Here is a 14,199-nt window from a genome sequence, read left to right as displayed (position 1 = left end):
AGGGCGACAGAAGGGGAGGGCGTAAACCATGCGTCAGGGCAAAAAAAGCAAGGCGACTCTCCCTACAAAACCCTCGTCGTCAACAACACTCTCAAAGGGGAGGTCAAGGACCATGGAATCCAGAATGCGATAGGAAACTCTCAGTCTCGTTAAATCCCTAGCGGTGAGGGAGGAACACCAATTGGAGCCTTCGAGGAAAGGAACGGTTTTTCCAGCGGAGGACTCTGGCGGGGATGAGGAAGAAACCCTTGGTGGGGTTTGGGAAGAAGCTCAATTGGGAGTGCGAGAAGAACCGCGTTGAGCCATGGCAACGAGTCTTGAAAGGGAAAAGATTAGAGATAGAGAAAGGTCACTAGAAATGAAGCTGGAGAAAGTGAGCGTAGTGAAAATGGGGGGCAAGTAAGGAAAGACATAAGAAGCACAATTCAAAGAAAAAGAATGGACCTCGAGGAGGAAAGGGAAGGTAATGATGAGAGATTTCTTGAGAAGAAGAAGTGCCATAAGGTTGAAAATGAAGGTAATGATGAATGATTTCTTGGGAATATGAATATGATAGGGTGATAGTGTCTTCAACACTTGACTTCAAAAAATAGGAGTAAAGAACACGAAAATAATTAAAAGTAACATGGGCCACACGATCGGGAACTTTCAAAATCCCACACCTTGGATAGGAAAAACATCCAGCAGGATAAAGGGGAAAATCATCCTAGGAATTCTCCACGCGCTCCCAAACAGCGGGGTAAGGAGAAAACAAATCAATAAATTTCTCACGTGCTAGCACGAAGGATATTAGCGGGGTAACACTGGAAGGGTTATTTGGTCCCCAAAAGAAGTAAGCCTTTATAATAGGAAGCCCAAGCCCAAGGCTTAACAAATCAAGTCCAATAATCCAGCAGGGCTGCAAGGCCCAATATTCAACCAACAAGCACACGAGGGATAAGGTGATAAGGAGATAATGCATTCACCATTACTAGGAAGGTTATCTTATCAGATGATTTCAAATAATGAGGGATCAGCTTGGAAGTTAGTATGTTCATAATACTCATCACCGAATTCATGTGCTTATAAATAACACCCAAAGGTAATGCATAACATTCATTCATAGATATAGTTCATTATCACTTTCCAAACTTAGGCGTCAGAGGTCCTCTGGGCATACCATGCCGCCATCTTCTTTGTTGCAAGTCACACGTGTGGTTGGAGGTGTGTGGAACACGTCCCGAACACATTCATCTTCGGAATATAGAAAGGATGACAATCTCTCCAAATTAAAAGCATCATTTGGTTGAAAATGGTCACTTTCCCTCCAATTCTTTGTCATTGCTACATCCATAAAATCATCCATCTTGGCTTCATGTCCAGAAATTGGAAAATCTTCAGGCCAACTAGACATGTTCTTAGGTTCAACTTCTCCTTCCACCATATTCTCTGCACGTTCATTTCTTTCTTTATCTTGATGTCCATCTGTGTATAGAACATCTGATATTAAAAGCTCATTAAATCAAAGTCCACCAAATAATCGTAGGAATTATTCTTCAACTGGCCGGCTGAAGAACTTGGGAAGTCACTATTCCAATCAAGGGCTATATTATTATTGTCCACATGATTATGATCTGGTTCTGATGGGATTACTACCTTTGTGCACCTTACTACTTTTGGCCTAATAAGTGGGTGAGTTTCTAGTCTTACTCCTTGATTCTACTGATTTGATGTACTTTCCAGCTTGCTTCTTAATTCAATATCTTGTTTATTAGAGTCATGAGCATTGTGGTCACCTTGCATCCTCTTGCTTAAATTGGCTTTCCATATTTCTTTATTTCATTATCTGTTTGCCCCGGTAATCTCCCGGCAATCATTGACCACCTGCAAGTACATCCAAAATTCAAGATTTATCTACACAGCCTATTGACCAATTAAACTATTTAATATATTCAAACTTTCCATGGAAAAATAATATGTTGATCTATTGGCTTACAACAAAAAGATAATTCATGTAATAATAACAAATTCCTTTAGTATTATGAGATTATCCTGAACTTGCATCATTGCATGCAATACTTTATTTTCATTTTGAGTATTTAAGTCATAGAGATTTCTTTTTCATTCCGGATGATAATTTAGATGATAGTTCCACGAAACCCTAAGGCTCCATTGCTCATCTTTGCTGATGTTTTTTTCCATTTTCTAAACATGTAGACAACAAACACTTTCCAATACCTGTTACCAAGGAGCTTATGTAGTCTGATAATGAGTTCTTCTTCCTCCAGAGAAAAGTTGCCTCTCTTGATATCTGGCCTTAGGTAATTGAACCATCGAAACTGCAACTCTGCCCACATTGCAACAACCCTACAAATCAAACATGCCATCAATGTGAATAATTGCAAAAAGTGTAAAATAAAAACACAAATAAAGTATGAAGAGAGACATGAAAGAGAGAGAAGAGATAAGCAATAAGTATTATTCACAAAGAAAATCAGGCATGCATGTCAAAACATGTATATGGCCCCCTTTTCCCCCCCCCCCCCCCCAAAACCCATACCTAATTCCTCCTCCCAAGGCCAATCTCTGAGGGGAGGAGTTCCACCTCATCCTTGTCTTGATCTCCCTTCCCCTTTCAAGGATTGAAACGTTTTCCTTTAGAAATTTGCTTTGTGTTCTAATTTCTCCTACCATGGAAAACTTTTAATCCATCACATTCTAACCCTCCTAGAGATACAGACAATACTGTAAACTTCTCAAAGAAGAATTATTAGGTACCTGTGATACCCCATATCGTAAGAATAAGGATAGGTTGTGTATGGAATCCCACATGAATTGCTTGGGAATGAGAAGTTTTTACTCTTTATAAGGTTCCAATAGGGCTCCAATTGTATTATTGACTAATCTTTTTGGAGTATAGGCCATGTGGTATGGGTCTTCCATTGGAGAGTTACAAATAGTATTAGTGCCTATCCCAACAAAAAATGTGGGACTTAAGTTGTGCCACCTATGATGGACAAAACCGACGAGGACATCGGAAGTTTAAGTGGGGAAATTGTAATACCTCATATCATAACTCATAAGGATAAGGGTAGGTAGTGTATAAGATCCCACATTGCTTGGGAACGAGACCATATTGCTCTTTATGAGGTTCCAATGGAGCTCTAATATTTTGTATCATTGACTAGTCCTTTTGGAATATAGGCCATGTGGTTTAGACCTTCCATTAGGGAGTTACAGTTAGGGAGTTACAGTTAGGGGTGAAAACCGAAGGTTCGATTTAGGTTTTGGTCCAAAATCGATACTTGCACCGATATCTTGAAATGATGTGAATCTCGATCGAAGCCGCCGGTGAAAGGGGAGAAAACCGTCTACATCTGTCTCGGCGTAACTCCGGTCGGTTTTTCGGCGACGGAGGTGGCTGCGATTTGAGAGAGATGACGCCGCGAGCCGCAAGGTACAATCTGAGAGAGAGAGAGAGATGGCGACAGAGGTGGCTGCGACTAGGTGCGCTGTGAGACACTCTGAGAGAGACGGCTGCGTGCGCCGTGCGCCATGAGAGAGAGATAAAGATTGAGAGAAAGGTGGGGCGGTGCTGTGAACTGAACTACTGAAGTGTGAAATTAGAAAGGAGAAGAAAGAAACGAGGAAGAAGAAGGGTGAGTGCGTGTGTTTAAACCCAGAGTGAAAAGCGTCGTTTCCTTTATAGTTTTTTTAAACACTAAGTCCCTAAACGATGCCGTTCCACTCACTTAAGTGAAACGGCGTCGTTTCATATATGTATAATTTTAAAAAATAAAAATAAAAATAAAAATAATTTCAAGTATTGGTCGGTTTAGCGATCCAATCTAGGCGAAAACCGAGACCGAACTGCTGGACATCGGTTCTGGTCAAATTCAACCGCCAGCCGACCGGTTCTATGCCGGTTTCGAGCTCCGACAGCCAGTCTGAGTCGGTTCCGAACAGTTTTACAATTTCTTGTATAGCCCTAGTTACAATACTGAATCCCAAAATATGGACAATGTGGTAATTTCATCCTATTTTTATATATTATGTAATTAAAATTGTCTATATACGCATCTATTTAATTGACTTGGGATTTAATGATATGAGGAGGAGACTATCACATGTACGTATACCGCGAATATATATCAAACTACAAGTAACAAAAAATAGAGCATCCAACTAATGAGCACCTGAAGCTCACACACACTGTGTCTAGCTACAAGTCTTTCTGATATGGAAAATTCTATACACTATATTACGATTTCACTTTCATCTCACTAGGTAAAATGTGACACATTTATAACTATTAAATTATTATTTATTACATGCTTCTTTATCATCTAATGGTGCTGAATGTGCCACATAATATTTAGTATGATCAAAATAGGATGAGAGTATGATATATAACATTACTCGATATATATACGCCACTCTATGTTATACACTTTACCAATGCATCAACGCTTCATTGCCACCCATGAACGGCGATCGTATCTGGTTATCTAATTATTTCTCCTAAACTAAAGAGTCGATACAGTTCTCTACCCCAACTTACAAATTATGCAATCCCTCGTATCACGGTATCCACTGCGGGAAGCAAACCAAAGTGGTCCTAACACTTTGGACCTCTATATGAACTAGCTAGGTGGTGGCTGGCTCTCTTCTTTGCATGTGAATATGTGATTGTCAAAACAAAATACAGGACCGAATCATTTCGGGTACTCCATTTTCTAGTTCTTTTTTTCTGAGACTACTTTAACATCTGGTATGAGATTGTTTCGGGGATCTAACCCCATTTTACCATTACTAATGTATCAATTACTTAATGGGCGAAAATAAAAAATAAAAATAAAATAAAATAAGTTACGCACAAGCTCTTTGAGGCAGGTCTCTCCATTTCCCTTCACCGTGGACTTTAACGAAGTTGATGAGGATTTTATCTTCCCAAGCAGTCCATGCTCCCCTGTTTAGACCTTCTTTGGCACAGTATGGCCTCCTTCCCATTTCTCTCTCTCTCACTCACTCACTGTAGTTGAAAGACTTTTGGGATCTTTTCGGATTGCTTATGCTCTCCTACACGTTGGTGGAAACCTTATTATATACCCTGTACGAGGAACAGAAGCTTGGTTTTAGAGTGACGACTGCATGTAAGAGAGTGTACAGGACGTTTGGATTAGAAAGAGCAGAGGATAACACGTTAACGTTGCAAATGTTAAGAGACTTTAAAAACTTTTTCCACATCTAGAAGTAATTAAACTCGTTGTACCCGTGTTTGATCTCCATCAAGTAAATTAATTAGCATCTTTCTGTGCATGCAAATCAAGTCAACATAAACGTGCAAAGGCAAGTAAAAATGGGTCTTTGTTCCATGTGAACTGTGAAATGTTGCAGCAGGTTGTTCATCGTTTATTGTGCTCTATATATTCTAATGATCTACAACGCTTTGAATCTAGTCCATCTACAAAATTTAAATCTTTGTTTTCCTGCAATGACTGAAGCTGTACTTCATGTGAAACATTATCTTCATTATTTTTTACTTGATGCATCCCTCAGTTTTCGATATATGCAAGTTTGATTTATCGATGTCTTCAAGATATCACTACAAGGAATTTAGCCTTTAGCAGCGCTCAAACATCGTCGCTAAAAGTCCTAAAAACGATGCAAAATATTTTTTTCAACGTTTTTCTAATCGTTGCACAGTGGTTGCCAAAAAACGGATGCTGATTCTTAAGAGCGTCGAATCACTATGTAACGCTGTAAAAAATTTCATTTGCAGCGTTTCCGAATATGTCGCAAATATGCATGTAGGCGTTGCAAAAAAGCCTCTACCAACTGATTTTTTCCGTTGCAAAAACATAATATCATCGTTAATAAATCGTGGCAAAAAATAAATAATCGTTGCAATTAATGGAAATTATTCCAGCGTTTCACTGCATCGATGGGAATTGTCATTTTATCAGCGTCGATTTTAGTCGTTGCTATAAGTTTTTTGCATCCTAAACTTCACCGTCGCAAATCCAAGTGCAGCCGCCGGAAGAGAGGTCTCCACCAATTGATGGATTGGGTTGCAAATCTCTTCTAGCGTCCACTATCAGATCGCTGCAATTAAAGAATAGGGTTTGCGACGATCTGAAGAATCGATGGAAAAAATTATTCCCGTAGTGGTTATAGTCGCTGGAAAAAAATTTTGGCAACGCTATTATTTTTTTTTTTTTTTTTGCAGCGTTGCATAGATTCGATGGGAATATAAAGTTTTTGCGTGGAATTATTGTCGCTGGAAAGTTCGTAATAAGATCAGTAATTGTGATGGGTTACTACCATCGCCTTTTGATTCTCGCTGTGAAAGCCCAGCAATTCCCCCAAAAGAATGTTGTCGCTCGCCACTTCTAGATTCGGTCAAAAGCAGTCAATGAGTGAATACAATATTTTTTTCACATTTTTTTTACTGCAAGCGTCCAATGAAATGGTACTTTTTTCCTGTCAATTCTAGATATGTTAACCAACATATATATAGCTCTAATATATAATGTCACTTTGCCTCAATAACATTCATTCATGATTCTAGAAAGTTAGTAATTTTTTACGAACCTTGCTGGGATAATTCTGCTACAGATGATACACTACTGGCATTAAACAATCTCCTACCTTTCATAAAGTGATATAATATCACATTCTAGCTGATTATATCACTTCCCTCGTAATATATATGAGGGAAATGAAACAACCACATGGACATGGTTGTTTCATCTGCCCAAACAATTAACCAGCATCCACAATATATAAAACATTCCCTGGCTAATAATTCACAATACATTCATTCAGCAACTGTCATAAATCCATCATTAAATTACCTTCCCAGACAGTCAATATTTAGTAAGCCAGCATATTGTAGCCACTGACCAAATACAGCATATTAATACTAAGTTTGCCACTAAATCCAAAGTTACATAAACCTGGGTAGCTAGCAAATTAATATATCAATGGGGCTGGCTGAGGCAGGAAAATCTTCACTTGAACAGCAGTCCATCACAGCAAAAACTTTTTTGTACCACCATGCATGCATCTAGTTGAATTACATCTTCTACGTCAATCCGAGGCTTACACACAACATCTTGGCATCTGCTCTAGCTAAGATGATCAACAAAAGTAGCAACCAATATAGAAGAGGCACCATGTAGAAACAACCACCTAGTAGGACAACCAAGCAGTTAGAAGGAAAGCCACTGGAATCCTTTGTTCCCTAACCCAATCAAGTTATACTTTCTCAATCAACTATATACCTACCCTTTGGAAGAAACACACTGCCCAGGTTTATTTGACTCAAGTAAAAGATGTATAAAACTATTTTAAACCTCTTCAGCATCACATTTCCTGATCATCAACCCATAAGTAGCCATAACCCACTAAAGCTTTCATTATTAGTGGTTTTCATTATTCATTACTCTACAATATAAGAAACACATTGTGCTTCACACAACCCTTACATAACAAGCCTCATTCCATACTCGGTTATAGTATTCATTCCCATACATCTATGCCCTTTTTATTTCCCAAATGTATTGGTAGCAATTAAAGATCTTCATATGTAGTTAAATGTTCTCTCAATGTGATGCAATATGAGGTAAAACTGATAGTGAGCTAGGCATTAATATAAATGAAAAATACCAAATGCATTACAGTATTAAATGGGTAATCTTGTCTCCACAAAATCTGAGCTGCATGTATAGTCCACCAAGATTCTAGTGTCATCTTTGTCGCAGAACCACATTGCAAGCACTGCTTCTACCTGTAAGTGTAAGTAGCAACCTTTACATACACTTGCGAACTATTACATAAATGGTGACAAATAGTTTGTCACCTGAGTTTACCTAGAAAAAAAAAAGTCAAAAATAGTGAATCACCTGATTGTTATGTCTGTCAGGGCACATACCATGTGACCAGATTATATATATCTTCTAACCAGTCATATGATCATGGCCCAATACAAATCACACTACTCTCAAAATTCTGATCCTAGTTCATGCATCCAAACGTACAGTTAACTATATAGACAACCACATACTATATCTTCTAACTACTTCATTAACTGACTGCCCAAGAACACCCTGTTTCTCCCCCCAAAAAATCTGTGATGCCACAAAACAGCTTTACATATGGACACCACACCAACCAAAAAACCTCACAAAAAGCCCCCACAAAATTTTTTTTGTCTTCATTGCTGTCCTAAGCAGCTCCCTGAGTCTCTCTCTGAGACTCTCCTTGTGACATTCCTGACATTAGGTTGTACAATGTCTTGTCATACTCACGTTGCCTCTCTATAAGTACTCTAACATCTCCCCTTAACTCCTCAAACTGAGTCTTGTAATACTCAGCATCCTTTTTATATCTTTCCACTTCTTCAGCATGACGTTTCTCCCTTTCACGATCTTGTTGTCGTGTGGATGTGGGTATTACCATCTCGCCTAGACCTCTAGCATACCCTGGTCTATGGCCTAGTACCTCCCTAAATACAGAAGCTGCTGCCTCTTCAGTACGTTGCTCAGGTTCCATACCTTCCATCTTCTCAACCATTTGCTTCTGCACAGAGTATAGGTAATTGTGTAAATTAAACCATAACTTGTTCTGATCTTATTAAACCATAACTTGTGTAAAATAAACCATAACTTGTTCTGCACATAGTATAGTAACTATGACAGTACTGTTACTATAGAACCTTGTATTAATTATAGACCATAAATTTAGGCAGTAGGTATATTAAAATTCTCACATAAAGCTCTTCTGTCGTGGATGTCACGAATTTGTCTTTACTCCTAGACCAACGGACTTCCTTGTAGAACTCGACCAAGTTTGCTGTAGTCGAACGCTGTGCAACAATGAAAATAAAAGAGATCTTACACACTAAATTCTTAATATTTCCTAAATGTATCCATATTTTACAGCAAGCTGATTTTTCCATGTGCCGTTATTTGATTAGTGTGCAGTGTTGAAAATGTGATGACAAAACCAGCCATTAAACTCTTAAATCTTGACATTAGCAGTTTATAATACATTAGTCTTAATAAAAATTAAGGCTATATATTTTCTAGCAGTGAAGTTCCAGTAAGATTAAGATGGGTTTCCTGATTACTGGTATTGAAATCTGGATCAATGTCATTTGTTTACTTGTGGTTTGTCCCTACCTAAATATAGGTTCTTATGTTTTAGTATCTCACTATTTTTAGTCATTGATATACGACAATGAAGTTAATAAACATAATATACCTTCTCTTCCATAACTCTCACAAATGACTTCCTCCCGGCGGTGTGATTGGTTTTCAGCTTGTTGCGGTTCTCTTTTTTTTGCTTTGACATTTTCTACAAATACAACAAAAAATGAGAATTAAGGTCATTGTTTTGTATAACTGAAACAAATATTTTTCCAAACCCAACTATCATAAATACATATAGTTTTAATGGTTGCACATACCTTGAATGCCTCACTTCCCCATCTACCACATAACTTCACCCAAACTAAATTAGATACCAATCCAGTCCCGCCAGCCAATGCTTCCTCATGGCTACCATATGACAAATATTTCTTGTGCAGCTGATGGTGGAAAGCGTTGAATCGCTTACGCAACTGTTTCCACACCGTCTGTCTATGATTGGCCAAATCCCAATCCAAAATGAAGTCAGCCTAAACAACTCAAGTCATTAGTTTCAACTACATATTTCATTCCATTCTAATAACTGAGTCATATCAAATGCAAGTTAAATAGAAGCTTACCCGAACACGTTCCATCAGTTCATCCTTCTCTACCATCGGAACATCAGTCCATCGTGCGTGACTCATGTCCGCATGATGCTTTAATATCCAGGTGACCCTTGTGGTAAACATGTTCGCATTCTCACAACATGGGGCTGTTTGCCCATCATTAATTTTGAGTGGTATTTTCCCGTGCTTTCGAAGCTTATCAAACTCAATGCATTTGGCAGGACCTCGTCCACGTCTCGTTGGTCCAACATTTGGTTGTATCGGCTCCGGAACAACTTCACCTATAAGGAATATCAAAGTTAATAAACTGCTGGTCTGACTTTTGAGGCAGAATTATAGGCCAAACATGTTTATAAACTTCATAATATCCAGCACAATAGGTGAGCATATTAAAAGAATCAACCATCGTAACTTCTACTTGTGTGGGCATCCAACATTGGATGCCCAACTTCTGTCTCAGCAACTATACTTGGAGGCTGCGTTGAATCGTTAGAACTATCCTCATTGTCATTTTCGCTTGGGGTACATGATGAAATTCTTGGAGGACGTGGTGGTCTCCTGTAAGCCCCAGTTCGTCTGTAGCCGCCACCTACACGTCTGAACCCGCTTCCTCGTCCAATTAGTGCCATATTTCTTATACTTGAACCTGCCTATTATAATCACAGTCCATATTTCATTAGTGAATATAGACATGTAAGAGCTGTGTGAGGGGCCATTCAGGCATTCAACTTCTGAAACAACCTAAATACAGCACATTTAATTTTATTTCCAACTGAAATCTGAATGTTGGTAAAGCTAGCAAAACGTTCGCAAGAAGCAAATATTAAGCCTCATCCTGATTTCAACATCTACATGAAGGTAAGAAGGAATACACAGCCACTTACTTTAGCACATTAAGAGATATTACAATGGCAAAAACATCAACCTTCCATTTATAGTGTTATATGTGAAAGCTAAAAGTTAAAACCATACGTATCCTCTTTTAAAAAAATTTGCTGGGCTGAAAATAATTTTTTTTTTCAATGGGATTGTTGATTCAGGCAGTAGCAACACATAGTCTTCTAACTACTCCCATTCACTATGCCAAATTTTGATTGGAGGCTATCTTTGTGTGTGTGTGTGTGCAATTATCACATGTTAAATTAAGCAGGAAGTTGGTGCTATGTATCAATCATTCATTCATCATATGGATACATAGCTTTTTACAAAGAATTACACACATCAATGACTGATCCATGCATTTAACGTGCATGCAGGGACTTCCTGCCCAACATATTTCCCCTTTGAGGCATGACGTAGAGATAGAAGTCATGGCGCAAGCAGGAAAAAAAGTTGGCATCAAATGCAAGTAAATAGAGCCTCCTTTACAAATTTATAAACTGATTAACTACCTTTTCGAAACCAAATACAAGATATATCAATGAAAGGGCCATATAAAACAAGCAGAGAAAAGCTACAGATTTATCACTTTGTGGGTAAAAGGGTTGAACACATACCTTGTAAGAGAAATATTATGGCAAGACAGCAACCAAAAACTGCTGCTAGCTGCTGGTACTAGCAATATATTTGTAGAAGAGAAATCCTGGTTTCTTGAAGCTTCACGCACCAACTATCAGACACGCCTACAAAGAGCTGAAAACACTTCCACGAATCCCTACCAGAAGCTAATCCACTGGGTACAGAGAGTATTAGGTGATTTTCAGTTGTGTTCCCCACCCGTAAGGTTGCCTACTACCACTCTCTGGTTTGTACTAAGCTGTCACATCAGTTCATTGGGTAGATGAACTCAGATTGAACATCTCTGTCCTTTCATTTGGCTCAAGGCGGCAAAGTCTCCCGCCCAGTGAACTCTCCCGCCCACTGCACCCAGTGGTATTTTTCCCAACTGACTGCACCTTACTAACTTTTAGTAAGGTCCTTATAATTTATAACAATGCAACGTAATATTTAGTTAAAGTCATACTTTTTAACACTTAATGAAAGTCATACTTTTTAGCAATTAATTTCATACTTTTTACCAATTGACCATTACTTCACCTTACTAGCTTTTACTTTTTTACGTCATTTTATAATAATGCAACGCAATTTTTACTTTATTGTCATACTTTGTATATTCACCTTGTTAACTTTTACATAGGTCCTTATATTTTATAAGGACGCAATGAAATATGTAGTTAAAGTCATAATTTTTAACATTTAATTAAAGTCATACATTTTTAGCAATTAATTTCATTCAATTCAGTAGCAATTGACCATTACTTCACCTTACTAACTTTATTGACTTAATTACTTCATTTTATAATAATGCAACTAAATTTGAATTGTCATTTATTGTCATACTTTTTATATTCACCTTGTTAACTTTTACATAGGTCCTTATATTTTATAAGGACGCAACGCAACATAGTGTGAAAGTCATACTTTTTAACACTTAATTAAACTCATACTTTTTACCCAATTAATTTTACTTCACCTTAATAACTTTATTGACTTAATTACTTCATTTTATAATAATGCAACTAAATTTGAACTTTATTGTCATACTTTTTATATTCACCTTGTTAACTTTTACACAGGTCCTTATATTTTAAAAGGACGCAACGCAACATAGTGTGAAAGTCATATTTTTTAACACGTAATTAAACTCATACTTTTTACCCAATTAATTTTACTTCACCTTACTAACTTTTACTTAATTACTTCATTTTATAATAATGCAACTAAATTTAAACTTTATTGTCATACTTTTTATATTCACCTCGTTAACTTTTACATAAGTCCTTATATTTTATAAGGACGCAGTGGAACATGTAATTAAAGTCATAATTTTTAACACTTAATTGAAGTCATACATCTTTAGCAATTAATTTCATACTTTTTAGCAATTGACCATTACTTCACCTTACTAACTTTATTGACTTAATTACTTCATTTTATAATAATGTAACTAAATTTGAACAGGTATTATTGACATACTTTTTATATTCACTTTGTTAACTTTTACATAGGTCCTTATATTTTATAAGGATGCATTGCAACCTAGTGTGAAAGTCATACTTTTTAACATTTAATTAAACTCATACTTTTTACCCAATTAATTCTACTTCACCTTACTAACTTTTACTTAATTACTTCATTTTATAATAATGCAACTAGATTTGAACTTTATTATCATACTTTTTATATTCACCTTGTTAACTTTTACATAAGTCCTTATATTTTATAAGGACGCAACTTAACATAATGTGAAAGTCATACTTTTTAACCTCTTAATTAAACTCATACTTTTTACCCAATTAATTTTACTTCACCTTACTAACTTTTACTTAATTACTTCATTTTATAATAATGCAACGCAATACAAGTGTGAAATCTTAGCAGTTTATCACTTAATTAAATGTGCAATATGTATATTGAAATTGCTAAGGTTTGAGCTTTGCAGTAAATTACTTAACATTACCCCTCCTTGCAATTGCATCGTTTAATTAGTCAGATTAAAATTTTTACATTTTTTTTCTTTTTTGTTTATTATTTTTTTTGATGCACCAGTTCCCAGATTAAAATATTTATGTTTATTTTTTTCTTTTATAAGTACCACTCTTAGATTATAATGCCCCATATCTTCAAGACACTATATAATTACCGAATGGTCCTTATAATTACTTGAACTAATTAAACGTTGCTGTAGTGGTCTGGATAGGACTTATGATTACTAACAAGTGCATGTTTTCACATTTCCTGTTCAATATGCTTATGTTGATCCAAACATAGAAGCATATGACATTGGATTCCCAATTTGTATATTTGATATTCAAATTGTGAACTTCCCACGTAATGGGCAAGCTTGTTAAAATAGATGATCAATGCTACATCTGGATCATAGTAGAGTGATCATTACAATGAGAGTGGTATCAGCAACTGTCCAATGTAACTAGATTTAATTTTAACAACAACTATTTACGGACAACCTCAGAAGGCAAGTCCTCCCTACGATTAAAGTAGCATTACCTAAATGCTCTCACAAAAATACTTTACTCCAAATGCCCATAAGGTTGAGCCTTGGCATTAGATAGATTCAATCAAAGATGTATCAAATGCCCATTGGTTGAGCCTATTAAACATGTGTTGGGTTCATATATGGCTGCTCCCTTAGGTTTTCCTCGTGTTAACTTCATAGAAATAAAACTAAACATGTGTTGGGTTCATAGATTGGTTAATTGGCAATCCTCAATCCAGAAAGTACTAATCAATCTGGGCATAAGCAACCCCATGTGCTCCCAATCAACATGGCTATATCGTCTGACTACTTAATTTTATAAAACCAAAAATGACAGTAAAAGTAAAAGTCAAACAAAACAAAGTGATATCTGGAATGCCATCTCATACATTAGACTTGCGGGTATTAGGCATTTGATGGTTATTATACATAGCATTCATATTAACAATACAAGAACATATAA

General features: G+C 36.7%; 1 protein-coding gene and 1 pseudogene across 5 annotated transcripts; both read right to left on the bottom strand.

The window, feature by feature from the left end:
• Positions 1–1,790: 1,790 nt before the first annotated feature.
• Positions 1,791–4,989, bottom strand: LOC118348741 (annotated as a pseudogene).
• A 1,821-nt stretch (positions 4,990–6,810) lies between these two features.
• Positions 6,811–11,471, bottom strand: LOC109008687. 5 transcript variants are annotated; one of them, XM_035689246.1, is made up of 9 exons: positions 11,236–11,471; positions 10,143–10,389; positions 9,752–10,020; positions 9,452–9,661; positions 9,247–9,339; positions 8,753–8,848; positions 7,887–8,562; positions 7,651–7,771; positions 6,811–7,173 (listed from the first exon to the last, which is right to left on the bottom strand). In XM_035689246.1, exons 2-7 carry the CDS (start codon positions 10,366–10,368, stop codon positions 8,209–8,211), a joined length of 1,248 nt encoding a protein of 415 aa, XP_035545139.1. In that variant the 5' UTR covers positions 10,369–10,389; positions 11,236–11,471; the 3' UTR covers positions 6,811–7,173; positions 7,651–7,771; positions 7,887–8,208. The 5 variants fall into 5 exon arrangements, with proteins under 5 accessions (XP_035545139.1, XP_035545138.1, XP_018844422.1 ...); XM_035689245.1 differs by having other exon boundaries at positions 7,663–7,771; XM_018988877.2 differs by having other exon boundaries at positions 6,811–7,771.
• Positions 11,472–14,199: the final 2,728 nt, after the last annotated feature.

This window comes from Juglans regia, chromosome 1 (assembly GCF_001411555.2).
Source record: "Juglans regia cultivar Chandler chromosome 1, Walnut 2.0, whole genome shotgun sequence".
Taxonomy (NCBI): Eukaryota; Viridiplantae; Streptophyta; class Magnoliopsida; order Fagales; family Juglandaceae; genus Juglans; species Juglans regia.
The sequence above is the reverse complement of the archived record's forward strand: the minus strand, read 5'-3'. Positions and strand labels throughout refer to the sequence as shown.

What these genes read in the sequence shown, in the direction of transcription:
- LOC109008687 (XM_018988877.2), bottom strand. Translation starts at nt 10,368, where the DNA reads ATGGCACTAATTGGACGAGGAAGCGGGTTCAGACGTGTAGGTGGCGGC. An exon ending in TGAGAGTTATGGAAGAGAAG is followed by an intron (nt 8,849 to 9,246) that starts GTATATTATGTT and finishes ATTGTTGCACAG; the next exon opens with CGTTCGACTACAGCAAACTT. An exon ending in CCACGACAGAAGAGCTTTAT is followed by an intron (nt 8,563 to 8,752) that starts GTGAGAATTTTA and finishes TACTCTGTGCAG; the next exon opens with AAGCAAATGGTTGAGAAGAT.